General features: G+C 33.5%; 2 protein-coding genes across 6 annotated transcripts; both read left to right on the forward strand.

Moving 5' to 3' along the window:
• The first annotated feature begins 11,078 nt into the window (after positions 1-11,078).
• Positions 11,079-18,874, forward strand: LOC121265175 (transcription factor HBP-1b(c38)-like). 5 transcript variants are annotated; one of them, XM_041168678.1, is made up of 14 exons: positions 11,079-11,363; positions 11,456-11,843; positions 11,978-12,183; positions 12,565-12,641; positions 13,978-14,075; positions 14,692-14,765; positions 14,937-15,080; positions 15,342-15,419; positions 15,495-15,566; positions 15,704-15,781; positions 15,903-15,954; positions 17,417-17,688; positions 17,844-18,092; positions 18,255-18,874. In XM_041168678.1, exons 2-14 carry the CDS (start codon positions 11,780-11,782, stop codon positions 18,399-18,401), a joined length of 1,611 nt encoding a protein of 536 aa, XP_041024612.1. In that variant the 5' UTR covers positions 11,079-11,363; positions 11,456-11,779; the 3' UTR covers positions 18,402-18,874. The 5 variants fall into 5 exon arrangements, with proteins under 5 accessions (XP_041024612.1, XP_041024614.1, XP_041024616.1 ...); XM_041168682.1 differs by lacking the exon at positions 11,079-11,363 and adding an exon at positions 13,420-13,535 and having other exon boundaries at positions 11,370-11,843; positions 13,956-14,075; positions 15,507-15,566; XM_041168680.1 differs by lacking the exon at positions 11,456-11,843 and having other exon boundaries at positions 11,089-11,363.
• A 921-nt stretch (positions 18,875-19,795) lies between these two features.
• LOC121265176 lies at positions 19,796-24,033 on the forward strand. Its single transcript, XM_041168685.1, has 3 exons — positions 19,796-19,932; positions 21,986-22,127; positions 23,917-24,033. The coding sequence occupies exons 2-3, from the start codon at positions 22,005-22,007 to the stop codon at positions 23,992-23,994; spliced, it is 201 nt and encodes a 66-aa protein (XP_041024619.1). The 5' UTR covers positions 19,796-19,932; positions 21,986-22,004; the 3' UTR covers positions 23,995-24,033.
• The last annotated feature ends 2,704 nt before the right edge of the window (positions 24,034-26,737 follow it).

Here is a 26,737-nt window from a genome sequence, read left to right on the forward strand (position 1 = left end):
AAACTAAACCAATATATAAATTAGTATTAATGTTTTTACAAAATGAAATAGATAGTTTCAGAAAACCCAAAGCCATCAACGACCAAAATCATTCTATGCTTGGTCTGTTGGTCAGTCCGACATTTTAACAAACATCTCTTGTGCGCAAGGGTCTAAATGTGAATAAAGAGAGTTTATAAATGGAAAACTGAACATGGAGGGAAGAGAAATTAATTAAAGATGTTTATAATGATAAACAATATCCTCTACATCTAGAGATTTCTTGTAGCATAATGTAAAAATATATTTAAAAAAGAAGATCCAATAGATGGCACTTTTGAGAATATTTTTTTATATTTTAAAAAAATATATATTATAAAAGATCCATCCGAATTGCTCTTAGTATAAAAAAAAAAAAAGTTTCCAAACATTTTCACTATAAATAGTTTTGAACTTTTGAGTCATCCATTAATGAGAAGGGAATTGCTTCTCTCACAGGTGGCCATTGAATGTATTTTTTATTTTTATTTTTTACTCAATTGTTAAGTAATTATTTTGAAATATTTTTTTTAATTTTTTAAAAATATTTACTAAATTTAAAAAATATATATTTGAAAAAAAAAAGACAAATTTATTTGGCTATTCGGTGGACTCTCTCTGTGAGAGTAGCACCATCCTAATGGGAAAGTCCAATGTACTATTGATCGAGCCAATATACCTAACTACTGTACGTAAATGTCAAACGGTATGAAATCAAGCAGGAGGAGACTCCTACTCTCCTATCATCAAAAGTCGGGGGCGGCAAAACGTTTCACTCTGTACGTAAGCTTTACACCGGAAACAAAATCTGTAATTATGTGAAGCCGACCTTTAAAAGAAAGAATAATGATATATATATATATATATATATATATAATATATTCTATAAAATATTATTTAAATAATTTTAAAGAATAAAGGAGAATTGTGAGGTTAGAACTCGCACGCACGTGGTTTGACTTTCCGGTGACTACATCATTTTTTTATATTATTTTATTATTATTTCTTATTATTTTATTTTACTACCATTATCATTACTATTAAACAAATCATCTAAAATACCTAGTATCAAATGAAGCCTTACATGCAACTAGGAGTGTGTTAAAGCAGCGTCCAGAAGTGCATGGGTTTGCGAAGCAACGAGGATCGTTAGACCTTAATTTCATCCGATGGTTCTCTTTCGTTTCAGCTTAATTTGTAATAAGATACCAATATCATATGCAGGATGAATCAAATTAATAATGATATATACAAATCTTAAATATAAAAATCTCAAATATTTTATTAAAAATAGAATATCTTATTAGAAAAAATTATAAAATATATATATATTTTTTTTAAATGAGATCTAATTTCGTACAAAAAGTAAAATAAAAAAAAAAACTTATCGCAAGACTGTTAGCTTCAGCTTGGCCTCGAGGACGTACGTACGTACGTGGCTTACTGAGTGACATTAGATCTCTGGCCTGTCGTACATGTACTTACACAACAGGCCAGAGCCGGGCGCTGCATGAGTACCCTAGCTGATGATCTTTTAGCAACATTATTTAATGGCGAGATATATCAATCGTCGACATGAAAAAAAAAAAAAAAAAAAAAATGTGGCTGCATTAATAGCTCTACCTGATCTCTTTAGCGTAGAAGTTGATACAGGAAAATGAGAAAAAGGATAATTTGCGTGGTCTTCACGTAAGAATACCGTCCACTCATGACACGAATTCAGATATAAAGCATTATCGCCATACATATCTATTATTTTTACTATTCTGATCATCATTAATGTAGAGCAAACTAGAGTAGTTCTAGATCAGTACAAGTACTTAATAGGGTAATTTTCAAAAAAAAAAAAATAATAATAATAATAATAGGGTAGGGTTGATTTTCTTTACATGATGTAACTCGAGGGTTGAATTGGGATGACCTCCAAAGTAAAGTATAAATTAGATATTTTATAATACGTTGAGATTACATTAATTAAATCATGTGGCCAATGAAACATTAATTTCCAATTATTATTATTATATATAGCACATTTTATGATATTATAGAATTAGGTCGACAGGCTTTATATATACAATGATTTATCAGACAAACAATCATCTAAAATGGACAAAAATTAAATAGAATAATAAAAATTTTATATACAGTTGTACTCCACTAATATGATTAGTTACGTTATTTTTTTTAATATAAAATAATTATTGTGACCAATAATATTAGTAAAATAATAAAAAGTAGATAAAAGTGACTAAATTTAACAGAATTCTTAAAATAATTGAAGACAAATTCGGCATAAAATGATCAAGAAGAGAGTACAGGTTTAAATGGTTGAGTTTTTATTTTATTTTTGTTCTTAGTTTTATGAATTAAGTGGTGTATCTAGCTTAACTTGCGCCAGTACCAGCAATATTATTTTGGATTTAGTTTGAAACTTGCACGAATTAATTTCTTTTCATTGTTCCGTACAAACTGCATCCAACCTGCCTAAAAAGTACTACTCCAGTTTGGCTGGCAGAGAGTGCTGGAAGCAGCTAATTAGTGGACCATTAATGTCGACCTGTACGTACTAATTCCGATTTATGGCCCGCATGCAGCAGGCGTATTACGCTGCCCACGATTAGTCTCGCTCGCCGGTCCTGACTCCTGAATACTGGGCCGGCAGTAGTACTGCTGGCGTCAGAAAACCACCTTTCCATTGTTTCTGGTTTCCACTCCTCTTTTGTTAATTTGTTTCATTTATAATATTTTGTCTGTTTCTGACAAATAATAAAGTTATTTATCATTTTAATTATTATTATTTTTATATTATTTTAATTAATAATTATTTATTATATTTTATTTATGTACTTATTATTAAATAATATATCATTAAAAAATAATAATAATAATTAAAATGATGAATATATTTCTTATTTCAAGAATAACGCATTCCGACGAAGCGTTACTTGCAAGAGCGAGTACGGACATCATGGACGAGGTCCTAAAACAAGCCAGGCCCATATATATACCTAAAAGGTACTTTTGCCCACAAACTGATGGATGCCAGACCACGATGCAAACCCGGATTATAAATTAGACGTTGACAGGAAGTACTAGTGCATGGAAGTTGATCAAGCTCAAAAGCAAAAACACCTAATGTAATATTTGTGAATCTCAGATCACAAATGTACTTCACGTTCATGGTTATTCTGTTTCACGTATGCATGAAACGGATATTGAGTAGCAGTGATAAGATTACTACTTTTTTATTATTTATTTATTATATTTGAAGTTTTTATTTTTTATTATTTTCTTTTAAGTATTTTTTAACATTTTTAATCATTAAAAAAATTAAAAATATATAATTTTATAAATAGTAACTTTATTAACCATTAAGTAAAATAAAAAATTAAAAAAAATTCAAATATAAAAATAATAATAAATAAATAATAAGAGAGTAGTAACCCTATCTTTATACATGAGTTAAGGGCTTGTGTAAATTTACAACTTGTTTTTTCTTTTCCCCTTTGTTTGTTGGAGGATAGTAAGCCTAGAATATTTCTACCATTCAAATGACTTGCCCAAACTACGCACGTACGCTAAATGTGGGGCTATGTATATATATATATATACATACACTATCTGATCATGAGTATATATATATATATCAAGTTGCAGAAGTAATGCTGTACCTGCCCTTTTCTCCAGATCCATATAATATACCTTTCAATTGCTTGCTCCGTGTGCCACTTGCAGGTCGGAAAGTGACTCCCAGCAGCCGGCAACCAGAAAATACAAGAAATTAAAATCCCACTTGACACTTAAAAAAATATATCAATCATGCATGTGATCTTGTAAGGATACACGTACATTTATTTTTACAATCTGTTATATAATCATATTTTAAATATAATGTATTTTAATAAAATCATATTATTTTTATAAGTTATTTATAAAAAATAACACTAATTTAAAACACGATTTTTTAAAAGACCCGTTAAAATAGTTGTATGTCTATTATTTTCTTTAATATATATATCAATGCAAATAGGGGTGTAAGATCACTATCGGTGACCCGAACCGAAAAAATTAATCGGACCAGATCGATAGTCTTATTGGTTGGTTTAAGGGTGTGGTTTTTTTAGACGGACCAAGACCGAGACTGAGACCGATTATATATATTTAAATATTTTAAATATAATATATTATTTTATATAGTAATTATATAAATTAATTATATTATGTAATTTTCATTTAATGGATTATCATTGACCATATATATAATGAAATTATTTAATATTTATTAACTATATATAAAATGTTAGAAAGATTACTTAATTTTAATTATGACTAATTTAATTAATTTTTTATATTAACTTTGATCAAAAAATGAAAAAAAATCTCCATATACAGATCAGATCAATAGCTAATGATCCATGACCGGACCGATTACTATCCTAAATACAAATATTTGCTCCTCTATTCGGATTAAAACTAATTAAGAAATCAAGAACAACTTATAATTTAGAAATGTGATCGGACAATAATAAAGATCGATGCAGATATTCGTATATATGATATATATATATATATATATATTTAACTATAACATATCGACAGGAGAGTACGTAAGAGTATCGCATGTACACGTCAACATGATAGAGCTAGCTAGCGGCAATTCAATGGCGCGCCAATAAAGAGGTCGAGATTGGTGGGCCAAAGTGTTTTGGTAGGGTTTCGTATATTGTACCATTCCTATAAGAAGCCGAATGGTTTCCTTTTCTCCAGTACTGCACTGCATTGCCCTACTGTTTGCCACTATAACTGCATGGTCCATACTCTAATATCTATGCCCTGGCACGTAGAACCGGGTCGAAGGAAAAAAAAAAAAAAAAAAAAAAAAAAATCTGCCAGAAGGTAAAATCTTTTTACAAAAATAGATTATAGTAGCAATTTATTTTAAAAAATTAAGCAAAATCTTATAAATAAAAATAATAATTATTTTGTATAAAAAAATTCTAAAAAAAAGACTCTTTGAAGATAGATTCTGAACAACACCATATAAAAGGCAAAAAAAAAATTAAAATTAATAAAACATTTTTTTTTTTATAGTTCGAGAGAAATATATATCTATAATTGATGTTGATTATTAAGTTACTCGATGGATGGAGAGGACATTGAATCTCTTATGCCGTTGTTGCTGGAATTCATCTAGTTCTGCACCAATGTGCATGTATGATTCATTCTTCTCTGAAGCTTGCATAGCAATGATTTGCATATATGGTAAATGTTCTTATATGAAATAAATTTGGAATTTTAGGAAATCTTGGAGTAAAATAATGTTATCTCAAATATTAAATCTAGTGGATGATTTTTATATTGAACCAAGTGTTTGAAAATCTTTCAAATATTTTAAAATTCTAAAATTATTTTAAATGGAGTATTTTTTGTGTTAATGAACCAAGCCTATTTTTCAAGTAAGTCTCTGTAAATTTTAGAATTTGAAAATAATATATTTTTAAAAATTAAATTTATTTAAATGATTTTATTTATTTAGAAATATTATTTAATTTTTTTCATTTTATTTTATGTTAAAAACTCTACTTACTTTGATATTTTATTTCTCCTAAGAATTATTTACTAAAATTCATCATTTTATTTTATGATGAAAAATATTATTTTTGGATCAAGAATACAAATTTTTGTTCTAAAATTTAGTGTAGTTCCCATCCCTGTATATTTTCTCTATTTCTTCTTGTTTCTCCATGTATTATTTCACCCTTATATTAAGAATAGTACACGTGTAAGGCTAGGATCAGATTGCCCAAAACCCTCTCTCTCTCTCTCTCTCTCTCTCTCTCTCTCTCTCTCTCTGTTATCTCTCGGTAGCTCCAGCGACGTCGTGCACCGCCTCTAACCACCGCGAGCAGCAGGAGTGTGACCCTGGGCTATGACTACTTGAGGGAGTAGGGGCATTTGGTCTAGATGGTGCTCTATTTGGTCATCGGCAGTGAAACTAGTCAGGGGAGGTGGGGCATGGGCATGACCTTGGGCTACAACTGTTGGAGCTCTCGGTGTAGGAGATTGTGGTTGAACCTAGCAAGACTGTGTTGCCATTGTCGTTTCCATATTCGTCCGCCCCGAACTACAAGTCATGCCACCTCACGCCACTTAGCTTTTCTTTCTGTGTGGTGATGGTTGAGTGAGATGAGTTCGACAGCAAACCTTAAACTAAAACAAGGCGAGACTACAACGAGGCTGGTAATCGGTGAGAGCGAGAGAATAAAAAGCAGAAACATGAATAAAATTGGAATTTGCTAACAAAATTAGGGACGTATGTGGAAAAAATAGTGGGCTAAAAGTTACTGCTCATAATACTCGGCCAGGGGCAAAATCATAATAACAACCGGTCATACATGGGCATAAATGGACTAAAAGTGTCAAATAAAAATACTATTTATTTCTGTTCATACATCGGTAGACACTTTTAATATATAAGATATATATATATATATATATATAAAATAGTTCAATGATGTACCATAGGCAATTGAAGGTGAGTCAAGGAATATTTAAAACAAATGCTACATACAAATTCATCATTCATGCAATACCTTTAAAAAAAAAAGTAATTTTATATATAACCGTGAAGTACATAAACGCCTCATAATCGCTTTGAAAATAAGTAGGGTCTACTATCAAAAAATTAATTTTTTCATGTAGATCTCGTGTTTTAGTCACTTTTTTCAAAATAATTACACGGCGATTGCACAATTCATAGTTATAAATATATTTTCTCTTTAAAAAAAAAAGAAGGCTCGTTATAGAAATAATAATTTATTTAATATATATGTGTATTATACTAGTTTTTAAAAAGTGTATAAAACTTCTATGCTCTCATTTTATGAAGGGTTTAACAAAATTAGGAATCAATTTCCCAAATTTCAATATATATTTATAATTTATATTTCAACTATCAAATTCCTACCTATTTCAATCCACTTTAATTACTACGATTCCGCCCTGCAAGTGTGGCTTCAGTGCCTAGTGGTCTCCATTCTATCCAAGGCTTTGTCTTTGTTTTTTTTTCATCGCTCTAAAATTAAAAATAGATATACTTTGCATCATCAGTAATTATAAAAGATTTTAAATTTCGAATCCCTAATTATTAAGGTTAATACATGCACCATCAAACTACTTAACAATCACACTTTACGTCAACTATTTAAAATTTGCTCGTGCCATTTAATTACTTTTAATTTATCTCAACAATAATAATTGAAGTAGGGTGCAAAATATTAATTGTTTTTAAAATTTGAAGATATAACGCGCCAATTTTAATAAAGTTAAATGCGAAATATTAAAGTTTTGATAGTTTAATGTTGCAAAGTGTACCTTTCTCCTCCAACTCTGATTTGATGTCCTCTCCACGACCATGGAATATATCCGTCCAAAAGAGGAAGAAGAAGTAGAAAAAGAAAATGTGCCAATACCTAGAAAGGAAAAGCCTAAACTCAATTTCTAAACGTTTTGAAAATGTGAGAGAGATCAATTTAACGTCCAAACATCATTTAAAGTGGCTGAATTAGAGAGTTATGCTCTCCCGTCCTCCATCCCTCACTTTTTTTTTTTTTTTTTTAACTTTTTTCTTTTTTTTTTTTTTTGGTAATTTCCCACCCAATCAACGGGATGGGAAGTTGGGAACTCTTAACTCGTTCTTTGCTTATTAATTTATTTTCCACTGCCCTAGGCTTCAGCCAAAAAAACAAAAGGGTAAACCTAAAAGTATAATTGAAGAAAAAAATGAATGGTTCAAGCACAGGCGACAAAGTTGTTGGGCTCCATGACTTTTATTAAGATACAAAAGAAAAAACACACAAAGACAACCTAAAATGAGCGCCAAAATGTATAAAGATATGTTTGACATGTTTACATGACATATTCTTCACCAACTGTTAATGGGTACTCTACCTACCTACCTACCTACTATTGTTTTTCTAGACAAATCCAAATTCTCTCCCATTTTTCAATTATTAGCTTGCTTACATGTTTTTTGGGCATTAATAGCTTGTCATTTAAAAAATAATGATATGCCGATAATTTTCTTACTACTTATTTTATAACTAGCATTTGCTACACATCATCTTACATCACATACTACTAGAATTGTAAAATGAACATGTTACTTGACATGCAGCTCGAATTCGACTCAATTAAACTCTAAATCGACTCTAATCAAATATTAAATAGGTTGTTCATAAACACATAATTAGACTCAATTATTAAACAATACAAACTCGTATAAATCTCGATCAATTCAAATAATATTTATGAACAAACTCGTATGAAACTCGACTCAACTCGACTCGTATATATTTATACATATATAATACAATATATATATATATATATATAATAGCCAAAAGTTATATATATTATTAATTATGTATATAGAATTATAGTGACTTATAGTTATAGTCTACTACATAGGCTATAAATTTAATTTATAATATTAATATGTCATATTGATATATTTATCTTATTCTTATCAGATATTAAATTGTTATATAAAACTTCATGCTTACAGGCTATAGGCTATAGAATATAATCATAACTTATTAACTTATATAACTTATCACTAGTTATTAATCTTATTACTTTATATATGATTAATCACTAAACTCTGGTAATATTGTATTCATAAGATTATATAAACTATAGTAATATACATATTTTAATATATATTATTATTAATTAATAAGCTCATACAGTAGACTACTAGACTAGTGTCTATTATGTAGTAAGTCTAGTGAGTAGTTATAGTAGTCCAGTATTAATTGTTACGTAATACATATGAATTATAATTACAAGCATAAATCATAATATTATTTTATGCAAATATAAGACTGTAGAGTATCAATATTTAAGTATCAATATACTCATGTTGTAATTAATATACGGTATTAGTATAATAGTATTATTATATTATACTAATTAATATAACTATAATATTATATTATGAATACTAAATTACAATGTTTGATAAAATTAGGGGTGTAAATTGGTCGGTCCGGTCCGGTATGAGATTTTTGATCCATCATTTTTCCCCAACCGTACGAGACCGAACATCTATAGGTACTGGATTGAACCGGTAGTTATCGGTTCGATTTGGTCGGTCCGTTCAGTCCGATTCAATTATTATTATTATTATTTTCAAATAAATTAATAAAAATCTAACTATTTAAAAAAATATTTTATATGTTAAATGATAATAAATTAGGTGAAAATTACATAATTAATTATACAATTATTATATACAATAATATATAATATATATAATATATTTAAAATTTTAAAATATACATTTTTTCAATTCGGTCGGTCTAGTCTGAAATCCTATCCGGTGACCTGATCGAAGATCAAAAGTTGATAAATCCTTAGATCGAGATTGACTAATCCAAACTTCGGTCAGTCCCGATCCAAAACATTCGGTTTCTCCGTTTCGGACCGACCGGCTTTTACTCTAGATAAAATATAATGCTAGACAATTTTATATAATTAAATACTATAAATAAATATAGTTTTTTTTACAAGTAATAAATTATAATGATCAATTGCTCGATTTCATGTCAGTTTCATGATTGACCCTCACAGTCACTAATACCTCTATTTTAAATTTTAAAATTTTGGGGGTGGTTGCAAATATAAATTTCTTGGACCCAAGGAAACTATCAAATTTGGACCTTCTGCTCTGGAGAGCATAAAAGTCATTTCGTCAGTAAAAAGGAGCTTCTGCAAGCTTCTAAGCGGGCGGCGCAGGTCAAATGAAGCCGGCTATTGGTTCAACGACGATAAAATTGCACGTTAACAATCGCACCTGTTCCCATGATACGTAAAGCACCCTCTGATTGACGTGAATCACGGAACTGCCATTACATACAACAAGAATTAGCTGGATCGGTGATTCGTTGCATGCCTGTCTCGATCTCCCCCGCTTTAGGGGATCATCTTGTAATTTGAAAGATATAAAGGGCTCGTTTTGCAGTGATAGATTTTACTAAAGGAAAATACTTATTTTACTCACAAGCATGTTTGAAAAATAAAACATTCGTAGCAAAATTTTCTCTAGCCTCGTTTGATCATATAGATAAAATGAGTAGAGATGATAAATTTGTAAATAATAGTAAAATAATTTTGAAATAGTTTGAATTAAGATATTTTATAAAATTTTAGAAAATTAGGAAAAAATTGAATAAAAATATTATAAAATATAAAATTTTAATATTATTTTTATTTTGAGATTTTAAAAAGTTGAATTATTTTTTGTATTTTTTTAAAATTTTTGAAAAGTTGTAATGATTAGATAATAATTAAATAAAAAATTTAAAAATTTAAAAATTTAAAAATTTGAAATTGAAAATATTTGTGTTTAAATGATATTTAAATATTGAGAAGAAATGAGATAAATTGAGATCATATGTAAAACCAAACAAAAACTTAGAATATTAGATTTTAAATCTTTCTAGTAAGTTAAGGCTCCATTTGCATTTAAAATTTATCTCAATTTATCTTAACTCATCTCATCATTACAACTTTCTTAAATTATCACATAAAATATAATAAACAATTCAACTTTTTTTAAATCTCAAATAACTTTATCAAATTTCTACACAAAATATAATAAATAATTTAATTTTTATTCTATTATTTACAAACCATCCCAACTCATATCTGAATCCAAACCATTCCTAAATCACGCCATATTAGTAACATGAAAGTTGTGTCCTTTGTATTGGTTGTGAATAAAAAAATTCCAAAGAAAAATATTTGTGCAAAATCAACGCATGAGATCCACATGAAATAAACTTACTATTTATGATGGATTTCACTTTGTTTTCAAATGATTTGCATGTTTTATAATTAGTTTATTTTCAGATATTTTCTTTTTAAATATGAGTCAAATACAAAACACTTCTTATGTATGATTTGTAGTGTAGTTTGAAGATGGTGTTAAAATTTGCCTATTTGTAGTTACTTTCATTTGACAAAGAGGGTTGCGTAATATTTTCACAAGTTCCCTTGATATTTCTTGGAGTCCTTACCGACCCAGATAAGTTTACTATTCCAAAAATTGGCACGTTATTCCGCTGTTCTTTGAGGCTGAGAAAGTGAAGTCTCCAACATTTCAATCCAAAATAGAAAGAGATTCATATCATCATTCTCGTCTATCAATTCAGTATCTCTTTACTCCAATGGTGTTAAGGGTGTTCAAATTCATCTCTATGTAGTATGTGGATGTCTTGAAACTTGAAAGACTCTGAACGGATATAAAATACTGCTTTGCTTTGATCAGGTTCAAATAACAGGTATTAACTCTTGATCTTCTTCCTCATCTTCGTTAAGAAGAACAAAATCTAGTGGTTTCCGTGATCCGAGCATAGAGATCTTTAACCTGTAGAAGTACGGGCAGCGGAGAAAGATCCCTTCTTGACAGCGGTGAGAAAAGAAAAGTACATAAAAAAAAATACGGGTGGCTTTGAAAAATGAGAAGGAGGGAGGCAGAGGAAAAAGACGTATGGAGGAGCTTGGAATGGTCTGGACGTCACGCTTCGTCTAACCTCTCTGTGCCTTTGAAAGAAATCTATTTGCTTCGAACGCCGGACCTGCGATTTCATGGCTGACAGTTTACTGGTGACTTGATTGTATCTGACGGGTATGGGAGGTTGAAATTACGTAAATACCCTTATTCATTGCCTATGGTTTGTGTTTTACCGGGTTAATTATGGAACTTCAATCTACCTGCCATCAGTACCTTCGAGCCCTGCGACATTTTCCTCTTCCCAGACGTCTGCTTTCTTCTCAGCCCTCTCCTCTTTTTTTAATTTTCGTTCAGACGCCTGCTTCGTTCTTTTCATCTCAGAGCTTTCGTGTCTTTGGGGTTTCTCGGGGCTTATTTTCATCCATAACTTTCTTGTCTTAGGGTTATCCTACTCGTCGAGCTCAGGCCTTGGAAAGGAGGGCCCTGTCAGTTTTTGCCAAAACAAGCAAAGCCGTCCCTGCTTGGTTTCTCGCTCCCGACAGAAAGTTACTGAAGTCTGCAGCTACTCTCCTCTCACTCACTCTCTCTCAGTCGGTTGCGTCGCCTTGTTTCGTCACCTGCAATTGCCGTCGCACAAAAGTCCTTCGGTAAGCTTCCTTTTCCTTCATTGATTTTTATTTCCTTTTCTCCTTCACCTAGCATCACCTCTTGATCAGCTCCTGCCACCAAATAAAAAACGGCTCACGTATTTCTTTATGATTTTCGCGATGCTGGACTTCCCGTTTTAATTAATGAGTAAATTCTTCAATCTCTATTGCATTTATATGGGCCCAATTCTTTTTTGAATCATTTAACTTAATGTCTATAGATGCCGCTATTGTTTTTTTCTTGATGCTCAGGGATGTTACACGTCCCCAACCTGGATGTAAACTATTTATTTTATTTTCACTTCTCTTGTGATACCTGTTTGCTCCTTATTAGTCTTACGTCTTTACTCATAATTTATATTGGGCTTGGTTTTTTTGCAGGAACACGTATTAGTGGATCGACCCCCGGGGAGGGGGGGGGGGTGTTTGGAGCTAACGAAGATGGATGCAATTAGCTTGTATGGATATGCCTTTTATTTAGTTTACTTGCAAGGAAAACTATCAAATGATTTTTAGGCCTCCTGAACATTGATTACAAGAATTCTATTAGAAAGTATTGCAAAAGCAGGCGTTTTTTTGAGTTTACAAAACTAGCAGTACAAGCAAGTTTTTGTATTGAAATATATTAATATTCAACCTCTGTGGTTCCGTATAAGAGTAATCAAGCATGTGCCTCGCACTAGTTATACATAGAAAGACAGTTTGTAGTACAAAATACTGTATGCCAAAATATGCGATCAAAAAGTCAAAGCAACGTCGTGGTATATATCTGCAAGATAGGCTCACTGCGTAGGTGTTTCAGTTTTCTCCCTTAGCTCCTCTCCCATCTTCAGCTTCTGAGTATTGCTTAGACAGTAAAAATCAGTGTTTTTAGCACCGTCTTCTGCTATATGTGTTGGTAAACGGTGTTTTCTGCTTCAAGTTTGGCATTATCTATGCAGTTTGTGGTGGTTTTAGAGATTAAAAGAAAAGTTGGTGGTTTTGGTGAATTTGGTACTGGTAGGGTTTTGTAAAGGTTTAGGATGCCGTTCTCTGACACCCGGTGTCAATTAAAAAAAAGGGTTTTGTAAAGGTTTAGAGGATCTTTTATCCGATTGTACGGAATAGGAGGTTGATGAAGTAGTAGTTTAGCTTAACTAGAAAAGCTATATGTATACTGTGATTCGGGTTTCTAGTTATTTCTGTTTGTGAGTAGATTTAAGATTTTGGGTTTTGTTTTGGGGCATAACGTGGCAGATGTGATGATGGTGATGGTGATTTCATGGGCAGTAGAACAGTGGAGATTGGTGCAGAAGATGGTAAGAACGTTATGACAGGGATGCCGAGTTTGCAATACCCAATTCCAATTCTCTGTAAATTTCCTTCTATTCCTCCCAGTTAGAAGTTCACCTTTGATTTGAATTCTACTGTTAAATTGCTTTTGCTGTGAAGGTTCATTGTTTTTTCAGGACTGATACCAGAATGCATATATATATTTTCTAATAAAGTTCTTGTGATGTGTATATTTTCCATTCAATGGATGAACTCATTCACAAATAATGATTTAATACTGAACATCAAACTATGTTGATTTTGTAAGTCTAAAAAAATTTATCTCTATTGTTCAGTTATTATTAAGAATGTAGAGGTTTTACATTATCAATGCATATTTCTATGGATGGATCTGTATTGTTAGCATAATTTTAGCTTTTAGACCTGGCTGGGGTATATTGAATCATTGATTCCTCGGCGTTCTGGGATTTTAATTTATTTCTTGGTGTTTTTGGTGATAGTACTGAATCTTGTGGCTTTTAGTGGCACAGAAGGAAACACCATTCGATCTTCTCGAATTTCAGACTTGGGAACATTTGAGCAGTCTCTTGGATTTCGCATAGAGGATGCTGCTGACCTAAGTATGTTCCAACAATCTGAGTCTTTATCTGAAGTATTGAGTAGAAGTATCGTTTCCAATACCAATATCTTAGATCTAGATTCTTTGCTGTGTAGACAAGGCACTGAAGTATTTTCGTCCATTATCCATATTGTATGCAAATAAGCATGCAGATATGAGTTGCCTGGTAACATTCCACATGAATCTGTGATAGTCCAATATCCATGTTAGCTAATTCTTATGGCCTTACGTCCAGGTGTTGTAGTACGGTTATTGTGGTCCATGTGTTCTGCAATTATTCTTCTGTAGGCTCAAAAATACCCTTGATTGTTGATTTTTGTCTGTTGGGTAAATTTTTGTTACCTTTTCTAAAATTCCTCCTGAAGAATGATCTTCAAATTCATGTAATAATTCAGGTTGTTGGAATTGCCATTGCCAGTATCATAATGGTGTTGTTTCGGAGTTGCCAAAAATTCTATTTTGGTAATGCATGTAATATGAACTGTCATAGATTTTAAAGAACTTGCAAAATATGTAATAATATGGTTTACGCAATTTTTAGGATGCATATTTCTGTTCTTGTTTGTCTCATGCATCTTAACTCATTTTGTCCTTTTTGATAATATTATGTCTTCTAGTCCCTGTATATTACCAGATGAAGTCGAATAGCCAGGCACTGGGTACAGATATTCAGTTTGCCACATTAAATAAGGTAATCTTTATGTTTGTTTGCAGTTGCTTCCTTCAAGTTAAAATAAAATTAGTACTAAATTCAGCTCTCTCTCTCTCTCTCTCTCTCTCTCTCTCTCTCTCTCGTTTTGTGGAATTTAGTCACTTTGTATTCTCAGATATAAATCTATCTGCTCCTATTTTGTGGTCGTAGACATTACAACTACAGACAGAACCACAAGCAAATCTGGTTTCTACATTTGGCGGCCATCGTGAAAACTGGGGGGAGTCCACTATGGCAGAAGCAAGCCCAAGGACTGATACCTCAACAGATGACACGGATGAAAAGAATCATGGGGTGACGTCTCTTAATCTTTTTCTTCTGTTTTGAGATCAGATCTAATAATACTTATTAGTACTGCTACTATGTTTTAATTAGATGCTAACAGTTATATGTACCGTCAGCGACATCATATGATAAATCTGTATTGGTAATTATCATTGCGTTTGGTGCCGCTTGATGAACAGAACCCCAAATCCATAGGAACATCTTCTTTCTCATTGGAAAGCTTGGATGCTCGTTAGCAGTGGATTTAAGCTCTGTGTTTTCCTTGTGCAGCATGAAAGGGGTCAATTGACTGCTGTTGTAGTTTCTGATTCCAGTGACAAATCGAAAGAGAAATCAGGGGATCAGAAGGTAACATGATTCGAATAATTTTTATTCAGATAATGTCAGTTCGACATTGTTGTATATTTACAAGTGTTTGAAAAGAAAATCTTACAGACACTACGCCGGCTTGCTCAAAATCGTGAAGCTGCCAGAAAGAGCCGATTAAGGAAAAAAGTAGGCCCTCATGTTATTTTTTTCTTGAATATTGTTTCATTTTCATGCTACTGTGTTTTTTTAACAAATCTGCATATGCTGGAATGAAGCTTACCCTTCTTATAGTATACTGTTTATAATGTTTCTCCTTTTTATAGGCATATGTACAGCAGCTTGAGAGTAGCCGGCTCAAGCTAACTCAACTAGAGCAAGAGCTGCAGCGAGCCCGCCAGCAGGTTTGAATATGATCATTCTACTATATGCACAATCTATTCTCTACTTCTATCTTTTTCCTTTTCAATATGAAGATTTTGGATGTTGTCGTTCTTATGGTTTCAATGATTTTTACTCATGTAGGGCATATTTATTTCAAGCTCTGGAGACCAATCCCATTCGATGAGTGGAAATGGTATTTACCTTATTTCCCCCTTTTCATATATATGGTTTGTGTGCCCGGAGAATCCTTTTCTGATCACTTTAGAATCAGCTTCCTTAATATTTTGTATTGTCGTTAAAATATTTATTGAGGTCCAATTTTACTTGGGCACCTCAAGTGGTTACTTATCTTAACTCTCTCGTATACAATGTGTACGCAGAGTACACATTTCGAGTTTTTTAATGAAATTTTTGTTACCTATTAAGAAAGTATGCCCAGCTATCCATGCTTATTTCATTTATAGCTCATTCAATTTGCTTTGGCAGACTACATGAGATGAACTCAAGCCTAATTGCAGCTTGATTTCTAAAAGAGTTTCTCAAACAGGTTGTTGGCTTGCCCACTTGAAATAAGTTTTACACGTATGTTCATTATACTTGGTTTTGCCTTATTGGGTTCCTCCAAAGGTGCAAAGTTGGCAACCTTATTCTATCATTGGCAAAACCATATTATATGCCATTATTCTCCAAGCATCTACGTTGATTTCAGTCTGTCCTACATTCATGAGCTTAATGAGTAATTTAGTGGTGGTCTTTGTGAAGTAGTTTTCTTTTTCAAATTGTGAATTTTCAGTTTAGCGGCCTCAAGAAGAGAGAGAGAGAGAGTCCAAGCCACATATGAGCCTACTCTAAAATGACTCGTTGACTTCCTTGTTCTCGAGAATTGGGATTTCATTTACCACTTTCCTATGCTCGATCTGGGGTTACTAGAACCTCTCTGAATTCCTGACATCGTTCGACCATTTCATTATGGGTGGCACAGCTCAAGTCCCACTTTTTTAGTTGGAATTGGTTCTAATACCATTTCTCACAATCAAAGGAAAGCTCAAGCCACATTTGGACTATACTCCAAAAGTAATAGTCAATATTACAATTTGAGCTCCTTGGTATCCTTTTGAAAAGTAAGAACTCTTTAACCCCAAACAATTTGGGTCCCATTCACCATCTAGTTTTGAACCATTTGTAACGACCCAAATAAAGCCCAAGCCACAACTGGGCCTACGCATCAAAATAACAATTCAGTGTTACAATTGGAGCCTATTGGAATAGTCATAAAGATCAATAATTTTTCCCTCCCCTGTAATGTGGTAATCCACCCCCTTTGTATACTCAATCTGGGGTATTACAGTATACATGTTATATATATAGGTTCTGCCTTTTGAGTTTTCTTTTCCCTAAAAATAAAAAAGAATAAAGAAAAGTTGGGTTTGTGCATGTTATGATTCCTGGGTTGCAGCATAAATGGTTGTATTCTTGTGTGATCCTCATTGTGAGATTTCTTAGTATGATCCTTGAATTTGGATGCCATTAGTAACAAGGTAGATTGCATGTATCTTCACGCTTCATTCTTCCCCGTATGTTTTCTTGCTTTCCTTTTCCATGTACCAGATCTTCAATGGTTAAAGGTTTTCCATGTTGATTACATTGGTATATAGGTGCCTTGGCATTTGACGTGGAGTATGCACGGTGGCTGGAAGAGCACAACAAGCAGATAAATGAGCTGAGGGCTGCAGTCAATTCGCATGCTGCTGATGCTGAGCTTCGCACCATTGTTGACAATGTTACGGCACACTTTGATGATATTTTTAGGCTGAAAGGCATTGCGGGGAAAGCGGATGTTTTCCACATCTTGTCAGGAATGTGGCAGACACCAGCGGAACGATGTTTTATGTGGATTGGTGGCTTCCGATCATCTGAACTACTCAAGGTCAGTTTTTTTCATTCTCTCTTTTCTCTCATCTGCTGTAGATAAGAATGTGAGGTAGCAGGAGATCGCAAATAGTACAGCTTCTTGTCAGAATTTTTGATGTATTTCTTTTTTGAATCATTTCATAAGGTTTTAACTGACTGTGGATAGTGCAGCTTCTTGTGAATCAGTTGGAGCCGCTAACTGAGCAACAATTGGTGGGCATCTACAACTTGCAGCAGTCATCCCAGCAGGCTGAAGATGCTCTCTCACAGGGCATGGAGGCATTGCAGCAATCCCTGGCCGAGACATTGGCCAATGGGTCACCAAGCCCATCAGGATCATCTGGGAATGTGGCGAACTATATGGGTCAAATGGCCATGGCAATGGGAAAGCTTGGAACTCTTGAAGGGTTCCTTCGGCAGGTAATTTTCTTTTTTGGTTTCTGTCCCTCTGGTATTAATGATTGGACGGTAGGTTTAAAATGGAAGTGATTCATAGGCAAGTACTTTTTTCAAGTAGAAATGATATTTGCGTCAACAAATAATCTCGTTCTCTTTGTGCGGTCCTCTGGCAATTATTACCAGGCTGATAATCTGCGTCAACAAACACTCCAACAAATGCACCGGATATTGACGACCAGGCAATCAGCCCGAGCTCTTCTTGCAAAAAATGACTACTTCTCTCGTCTACGAGCACTCAGTTCTCTCTGGCTTGCCCGGCCACGAGAATGAGAAGCTCAGAAATCCTCAATGAAGATGTTATCCCGAAGGCAGCCCCCCCCCCCCCCATCCTTGCGAATTAAAGCTTCAAGTTTGTAAAGGGTCAGGCATATGATTCACCATTAAGTCAACTACAGCTGTTATTAAATTTCAAATTCCTTTCGGGACCTGGATGTGGTGCCGGAAGGTCACATTTGTGATATAAGCCTCCATCTGTAGTTCTAGTGTAGGTGGGGGTCACGTTTGTTTGTTGTTGATATTGTCTCCATCTGTAGTTCTAGTGTCACATATGTTCGCCTAGGTATATTGTTCTTACTCATTATGCTCAAAACTATGGTGATAATCTTATTATGTTAGATGTTAAATAGAACCAATGAGAAAAATAGCACAGTAGTTGTAATGTAATCTAGGTTACACTCCAATTTGTATACCAGAATTTATTTATATATTATCGGTGCAGGAATTCTGTTTTGGTTGTTTGGGAATCTATTCTTGAATCTTTTCTTTCACGTGAACATGGATATCTATTTTATCCCGTCTTACCTGATCTATACCGGAAAGATCAAAACGACGGCAGTTAAGAGAACGAGGAAGAAATAATGCTTAAATATTCTGTGCTAAAATACATGGCTGATTTGTGGCAAATCTGTCACATTATACTGCTTTCCGAATGTGCTTACAAAAATGAAGAATAATGAACAAAACATACACTTCGAACTCAAAGGGTATTTTTGGAGACGCTCTTAGCTATCTATTATGAAGCGGTGTGTCCGGTTTGTATTTGCAATCTATCTTAACTTATCTCATTACTATTTATCAATTTTAATTTACAAATCTTATTACTATTTATAATTTATTTCACTACTATTTACAATTCATCTTAACTGATTTCAACTCATCTTCAAATTCAAACGATGTTAAAATTCCAAACACTTGCAACAAACATGGCTGGTGGTGTATCATATAGAACACGAATATAAGAAATTAGGCTAAATTATAATCAGGTTATAATTTGGCTTTACTAAATTCAGTTCGTTGTCAATTTGAACCTTAATCCTAATTGGTTATGAATACAAAAAAGAATAATATTAGTATACCTTCTCATTTTACGCTCTCAAATTTAATTTTTTTTATTCGGGAAGTAACTACTATTGTATTAATATATATATTTTTTAAATATTTAAATGTGAAAAAAAGAAGAAGATGAATTTGACTTTTAACCGACTGGCCATGTGAAATGACCGAAATGCCATAAACTGTAATGTTGCATCTTCTCACCCGTGACCCAGCCTTCCCCTACAAACTTCTTCGTTTCTCAAAACAGAACTCTGCTCTCACCCTCCGTTCGACGGCGAGGTTTGGACGACGGCGACTCCTCAGCTTGCCGCAACCCATCACTCGACAGAGACTTCCTCATTAGACGCCTTTCGTTCTGCAAACCAAAAAAACTCATTACTCCAAGGCTAGGTCACACGACGGCGATTTCCGCAAACCGCAGCAACCTATCACTCGACGGCGACTTCTTCATTCTGGAGTAATCTGGGTACAAAGCTCCCTTTTGAATTTTATTTTCATACCTGCTGAGTAGTATTTGAACCACTTGGTTTCCATTTGTGAACTCTTGTATTTAGATTGAACTGAGATCATTTTATGTGAAATCGATTTGTGAATTCACTGCTGTTCTGTTGTAGTGATAGACATTTGTGAACTATTGGGAATTCATTTGCCCATTTGTGATAGTCGGTGGGCACACGAAATGCCAACTTTGCTTCACGTCGGTGGGGAACAAAATGCACAGCTTCAATTTACATTTTCGTTGGTTGCTCTTAGGGCCTTTTCACTCTTCTGAAACGGAAGGAAAATTCTCGTGCGTTTTTGGCTCTTTGGTTTGGGGATTTTTTTATTTCACTAAAGACATGTCATTGTACACGCTGGCCAGTGTGTTAAAATTCAGTGTGCTCCGTAGCAGAACTCATTAGTTTAGATGGATTAAGATCATTTTAATAGCCGAACATAGCCGCAGAAAACTGCTTTCGGGTTCTTTCACAGTTCCCATTCACCGTGAAACCCATTTTCCCAAGTTCACTGACGTCCAGCTTCCACAGTTTTGCCGCCGAAGAAGACATTGGGTATACTTCCAGATCTCCTTTTGATTCGTTCCTTTTAATAATAAACTCCAATGTAATGTTTTCTAGCGTACCGAAGGGTGCGATCTCCTTTTGATTCGTTCCTGGAAACCAAATTCACTTGCTTATAATATGGTTCCACTTTCAGCCATTTGCTTATTATGAATCTGTTTTCTATAATTTTTTAATGTGGTTTCCTTTTTATTTTTCCTTTTGTTTTCCCTTTCTTTCTTTCACTTTGCTCTGCGTTTCACAGCAATAATGTTCTTCATTTTATCCTTTCCTTATCAAGTTCCTTTTTTTTTTTTTTTTTTTTTTTCTTTATGGTGGCGTGAGCACAGTGGCTATTGAAATATATCTTTTGGGCCTAGCAAATCCCTTGTTTTCTTCCCCTAATACGCAGAAAATTTTGAACTCATTATTAATTAATTCCTTCGAGTACTCAATAACAATTACACATTCCTTTGCTATCAGTTCTCTTGATCCCCTCTCTGTCTCTCTCCCTGAGTTTCTACTACTAAGTAGCACTTCTGCTATTCCATCATAGAAATTGATTTCGATCAAGCTGAAAAAGCCCTATATTATTAGTAAGCTAGCGCCCTGCAATCTTTCTAAAGCGCTAACGAGCAAGAAAGGCCCCTTACTATAGATAGGCTAAGGTGCCTTTACTAATATTATGTTACTGTGTTAAAATTAGGGCTTAGAATAAAATTTTTGCTAGACTGCGTTTGAATGTTGAAATGAGTTGAGTTGAGTTGTGAATAATAATATTTTATGGGGCTCATTGAGATGAGTTTAACTTTTTTAGGTTGAGATGGGTTTAACTTTTTAGGTTGAAATGTATAAAGTAGGTTGAGATGAGTTTTTAACTTTTTTATGGGAAGTTGAAAACGTAGTGGGTCCTATCAATGATTGGTTTGAGATAAGTTGAGTTGGGTTCAACAACTAAACACACCTAAAAATATTTTTCAACGACTTGGCTTTTCCTCATTTGGCTACCCGCTCTATTCTCCCCATCTTTCTGTTCGCTTTAGAAGCTAGAGTCTAGGGTCTAGAGGATAACTTCCTCGGTCTTTATTTTAGAGTTTTGAATTAAGTTTTGAGCCTTTACGGCACTGTGACTCGGTTAAATTCATTAGTGCTTGAAATTCATGGCAAGCATACCAGTTGTTTGATAAAATGGGTGTGGGAATCTTGATGTTTATCTCAACTGATCTGGGTTACTGTTGGATAGTGCTCATTGATCTTTCTGAGGATGAAATGCTTCTTCTTTTTTCGCCTGTAGTTGAGGTATCTTAGTTGCAGGAAACCTATTATTTGAGATGAAATGATCATGTCAGAACCATTGAAGCTTGTGAAGTGTCATTTTTCTTCTGTTTAACTGTGGGCTGTTGCTATTGTGCTTTCCTTTTTGCTTTTCATTTGTATACATATGGCGAAGTTTTCTCAACCTTGAACATTTGATTGCAGGGCTAGTTAGTTAAAAAAGATGCCACATAGAACTCGGCCTATGGCAGCCCTTTTGTTGTTTACTGGACTCAATGTTGTTCTAGTGTCAACCATTACTCCTGTCTATGATTTCGTGTGCTTCCATCCTTATTGGGAAAGAAGGGTATGTCTTTATTATCGTTATCTATTCGTTATTGGGGTACATACTTCTTCCCTGCTCAAATTAGTGCTGTTATATTTTAAACCACACTTATTTTCTTCTCTTAACAGAGATGGAATGATTTTTAGTTGAGTGATATTACTTTCATCGTCCATCTTGGCACAATGTTGTTCATTCATCATGCCATGTCTCTGACTTCCCCTACATTTATAAAATTATGAAATGGATAACTTTTTTAACATGGACAAAGACTTTAAGAATACATGCATGTGGATAAAATGTGTCCCAGCACTCAACTTTTAGGGATTTTTGACGATTGTCTATGACAATATTTATCTATTTAATTATCATGACATGGCTGTTTGGATGTATGTCTGATTTTCTGACCAGTTGGATGCATTAGACCAACCTGGACATTTTTTCCTGGTTCAACTGCCTACTCTGGTTTGGTGTATTGTTGTTTAAACTTATGGCGGCTAAACAACAACTTCTTTGAGAATTATAGAATGCAATCCTTGAGGGACATTTTGTTTTTTTTGTGTTTTTGGGGGGGGGGGGGGGGGGGGGGGGGGGGGGGGGGGGGGGGGTTTGGCACATGTTTGAGGTGTTGGTGCAAAAGTTTGTGAAACCTCACTATTTGTATGAGACTGGTTACCTGTCAAGGTGCAGCCTAGTGATTAAAGAGCGGGTAATCCAGGGGAACTCCTGCCTTGGTGAGATTCCACGTCATAAAAATTTTAGGTAACTGGTTGTGCAAAAATATGACGCCCATGCTGATAGGTTTGTGAAGGGCATGATAGTGTTAATAATTATGTCATGTATACTAGAAGAAAGCTTGTTAACACATTTGCAAACGTCTAAGAATGTGTTGAGGTTGGACCCATAAATAAAATGGGCTGGCCAACAAATTTATGAGAACCAAAGACAATGTAGAAGTCAATGTATAAGATAAAGTGCACCATTGGCAGAGCAATTGCGTTGGTTTTGGACTCTGATAAAAAAGAAATTGCATTAGTTGGTTTTGGAACTCTTGAGAGCGGAATGCTCATAAACTGTCCTTAACATGAGCTTTCTTTTAGCAAGAGGTGAAGCAAATAGCCTTGTTAATCGGATGTGATTAAGGAACTTCAGACCCATAAGGTGTGATAAATTAGGTCTGAATTTTGAATACTGGTGATAATAATTAATCCAAATTGATTTAGTCCTGTGATCTGCCAGCCATAAGCATATTTCTTAAGAATAAGGGGCGCGGTGTTAATTATAAGTCAAATGTTACTTATATATAAAAAAAAAAAGAGTCAAATGCACTCCCAGCCTAGTGGGAGGATAACAAACCCAAGGTCTTTGTCATACTCTAAAACGTGGATGATTTTGTTAAGATCTCGCATGGACTTCTTGTTTGACCAACACACAAAGTTGAAAGTCTGTCCTGGACTCTTTTTTCCCTTAAACATTCGACAATGCTTTGTGATATGTGTCATTGATACCGATAGAAAAAATGTGCCATTGATAAATAAGCGGTGGTGTTAGCAATGGGCCATGTTTTGGTTGGTTTTGATAAGCTTGAGATTACAAAGTTTTAGAATTGCCCTAACCAGGAGTCTGTCTACCTGTTTACTTCAAATATTATTTAATATGTTGATCACGTTAACACGTGTAAGAATATTATTGTGGCTTTTAAGTAGTTGGATACCCGTCTGTTTTGCTGGCACTACCATGAGCCAACTTAAATGTGTATGGGAATTTGGTCAATATAGGACCATCCATCTTCATATTTTTTCTCCTTATACAGAGAGAACAACGTTGTCAAGAGCGTGAACTTGCTTCGGCAAAGAGGTCCGAATCAACACAAAACGTTATGCGAGGTTGAAGGAAGTCAAGATCAGATGACAAAGGAGAGAAAGAAAGGGAAAAAAGAAAAATAACAAAGAAGCTTTGCATGAGTAGCTATTGATTTTCTTTCTTTCTTTTTTTTTTTTTTTATTTGAAACTAGCTTATATTCAGTATATATTTTACTGCTGGGTATGTGTGCTATAGGACACCAATCATTGAGAATAAAATCATGGTTGATCTGTCTCTACCAAATAGTTCTCTTTGTGTTCTATCTAGGCATTGCAATACTAGCTTTTGATCTACTTTCTGTCCTCGAATGATCGAACCGTGTGGGAAAAGTCATCCTCATAATATGGTTAAAACTTTCTCAGATGGTTGAAAGATGCAGGGAACTTAAATAATTCAATTTTTCTCTTCCATTAGAATTGCCTTAATTTACGTTCAATACTGTTAGGAAGGTTCTCCCTCGTTGCACTCACGGTTAGCCACCCACCTTTATTCAAGTAAAAGAGAAGATGATCGTATAATGCTATAATGCGTTTTAAACATCAACTGTTTCTCTTAAATAAATAAAAACTTGTGGATTCAACTTCCGACCAAAACAGAAAGCATTCAACTTCCGACATAAAATGAATTTGGACTTTGGAGTGCCACACAAATCAATTGTGTCCCTATCGTAGGATGGTGAGAAAGACCTACTTTTGATGATATGAGTCTCTAAATGCTCATTCATTTTGGTAGACGCTACTATTGCTAGTGCTACCTTCCATTCCTTCTTCTTGAGGGGCTTAATGTTTTAGTCTTACATCAATTTTGTGAGGGTAATCAAGTTGTAGATCTTCTGGCGTCAGGGTGAAGAGGGGCGTAATATTTATTATGAGGATGATCGGGAGTTATCACGCCTTTTGAAATGTATCATTCGGCTCGACAAATTGGGTGTTCCACGTATTCATCTCTAGACTTTTTCATTTGAATGTTTATGTGTACTAACTGTGTTTTGCAGGTGGTTTAGGTTTTTATGTCTTTGCAGTGTATTTTCTAGAATTGTCCATGAACTTGTTTTTTACTGGAGTTTCCATGTTTTGATGCCTGTGTTGGGGTATTTTATATATATTTTTAATTGCAGTTTTCCTCCGTCACAAGTGAGGGTAATCAATAAACTTGGGGTACCGTCTTCTTTTTTTATTAAAAAAAAAAGTATCTAACTAAATTCTGTCACTTTTTTAATTCGTTGCGCCTACACCTAACTTTAATACATATGGGATTGCATCACCTACAATCCTAAATTACTATTACTTATATATTGAGTAAATTTCATATTGGCTTCGCTTAAAACTCCAGATGATGATACTTTATGTTTGGGTCAAACTACTTGCTTAAGGTCATATATATAAGCTCATAATTTTAAAATGTCTCAATACCATAATTAGAGCTCATTGAAATTACTATAAAGAATACGACCATCCCCTCCCGAACAATGTGTGAATTCATGTTTCACCTTCCTATATTCGATTCAATATGGGGGGCAAGCCATTCATCATAGACAACATGATCAAGTTTCATATTTCTAGATGAGTTTGATTTTTTTTTTTATTTATAACAATTTAATAGATGTTTAAGTTGCATGATTCTATGCTCCAAAAGAATTATTCAATGTTACAATTGGAATTTATTGAGATCATTATAAATAACAAGAATCTCTCCCTCTCGAGTAATTTAGATTCCTTTCTTATACTCAATTCAATATGGGATATTAACGGCTTTTATCTCAATTTTATACCATTATTATGAATTTACATCAATGCTTTAGTATTATTGTGATTTTACATTAGACATGTATTATCTATATATATATATGTGCGTGTACATGAATACAACTGATTAACTTGAATCTGAGTAATCACTTAGATGTAATTTGGATAGTGAGTTAAGATAAAATGAATTGAGATGAAAGTTGAAAGTTGAATAAAATATTATTTTTTAATATTATTATTATTTTGAGATTTGAAAAAATTGAATTATTCATTATATTTTGTGTGATAATTTGAAAATATTGTAATAATTATATAAGATAAGTTGAGATTAACTCTAAATATAAATAAGAGACTTGGTAACAAATTCACGAGTTGAATATCACATAATGTGAATGTAAGTAGTAATTGCTTGTTGAAGCTTTACTCTCATGTCCATCAATGCATATTTACCAATTTGAACATTACTAAATTGAAATAAACCTATGGACCGACCTCATAACTAATAGTGGCTAAAGCTAGAAGATGAAAAATAAATCCGGATAAATAATGAAGAGGCCGAACATATGGATATAGATTTCAACAAGTACGTGACCCACCACTCATTTTCTACATTTTAGGTGCTAAGGTGTGTGTGCATAATGTATGGGTGGGACCAAATTAATTTGAAAACCCCCAACAAAATAGATTAAAAATCAACGGATCATGTTCGTACCAACCGGAGGATCAAACTCGACCCGATCTGCTGCTCATTATTGCCAAGTTCAATTCCGTACAGAGGAGCCATGTGTCAGGAACCTTTATCGACAACACGCGGGAATTGAAAAAGAGAGATGCTAATTTTTTTTTTCATTTTTTTAACATTTTTAAAATTAAAAATATATATTAATATACTAATAATTATTTACTTAATCAATAAATAAAAATAAAAATAAAAAAATTAAATATATATCAATCAAAACGAAGGGATAGAATGATAAACATACTAACATTATTCATTAAAAAAAAGTGATACTAAATTACTGTCC

This window comes from Juglans microcarpa x Juglans regia, chromosome 5D, assembly GCF_004785595.1.
Source record: "Juglans microcarpa x Juglans regia isolate MS1-56 chromosome 5D, Jm3101_v1.0, whole genome shotgun sequence".
NCBI classification, from domain to species: Eukaryota; Viridiplantae; Streptophyta; class Magnoliopsida; order Fagales; family Juglandaceae; genus Juglans; species Juglans microcarpa x Juglans regia.

What these genes read in the sequence shown, in the direction of transcription:
- LOC121265175 (XM_041168682.1), top strand. Translation starts at nt 11,780, where the DNA reads ATGGAACTTCAATCTACCTGCCATCAGTACCTTCGAGCCCTGCGACAT. An exon ending in CGTCGCACAAAAGTCCTTCG is followed by an intron (nt 12,184 to 12,564) that starts GTAAGCTTCCTT and finishes GTTTTTTTGCAG; the next exon opens with GAACACGTATTAGTGGATCG. An exon ending in ATACCCAATTCCAATTCTCT is followed by an intron (nt 13,536 to 13,955) that starts GTAAATTTCCTT and finishes TTTTGGTGATAG; the next exon opens with TACTGAATCTTGTGGCTTTT.
- LOC121265176 (XM_041168685.1), top strand. Translation starts at nt 22,005, where the DNA reads ATGCCACATAGAACTCGGCCTATGGCAGCCCTTTTGTTGTTTACTGGA. An exon ending in ATCCTTATTGGGAAAGAAGG is followed by an intron (nt 22,128 to 23,916) that starts GTATGTCTTTAT and finishes CTCCTTATACAG; the next exon opens with AGAGAACAACGTTGTCAAGA.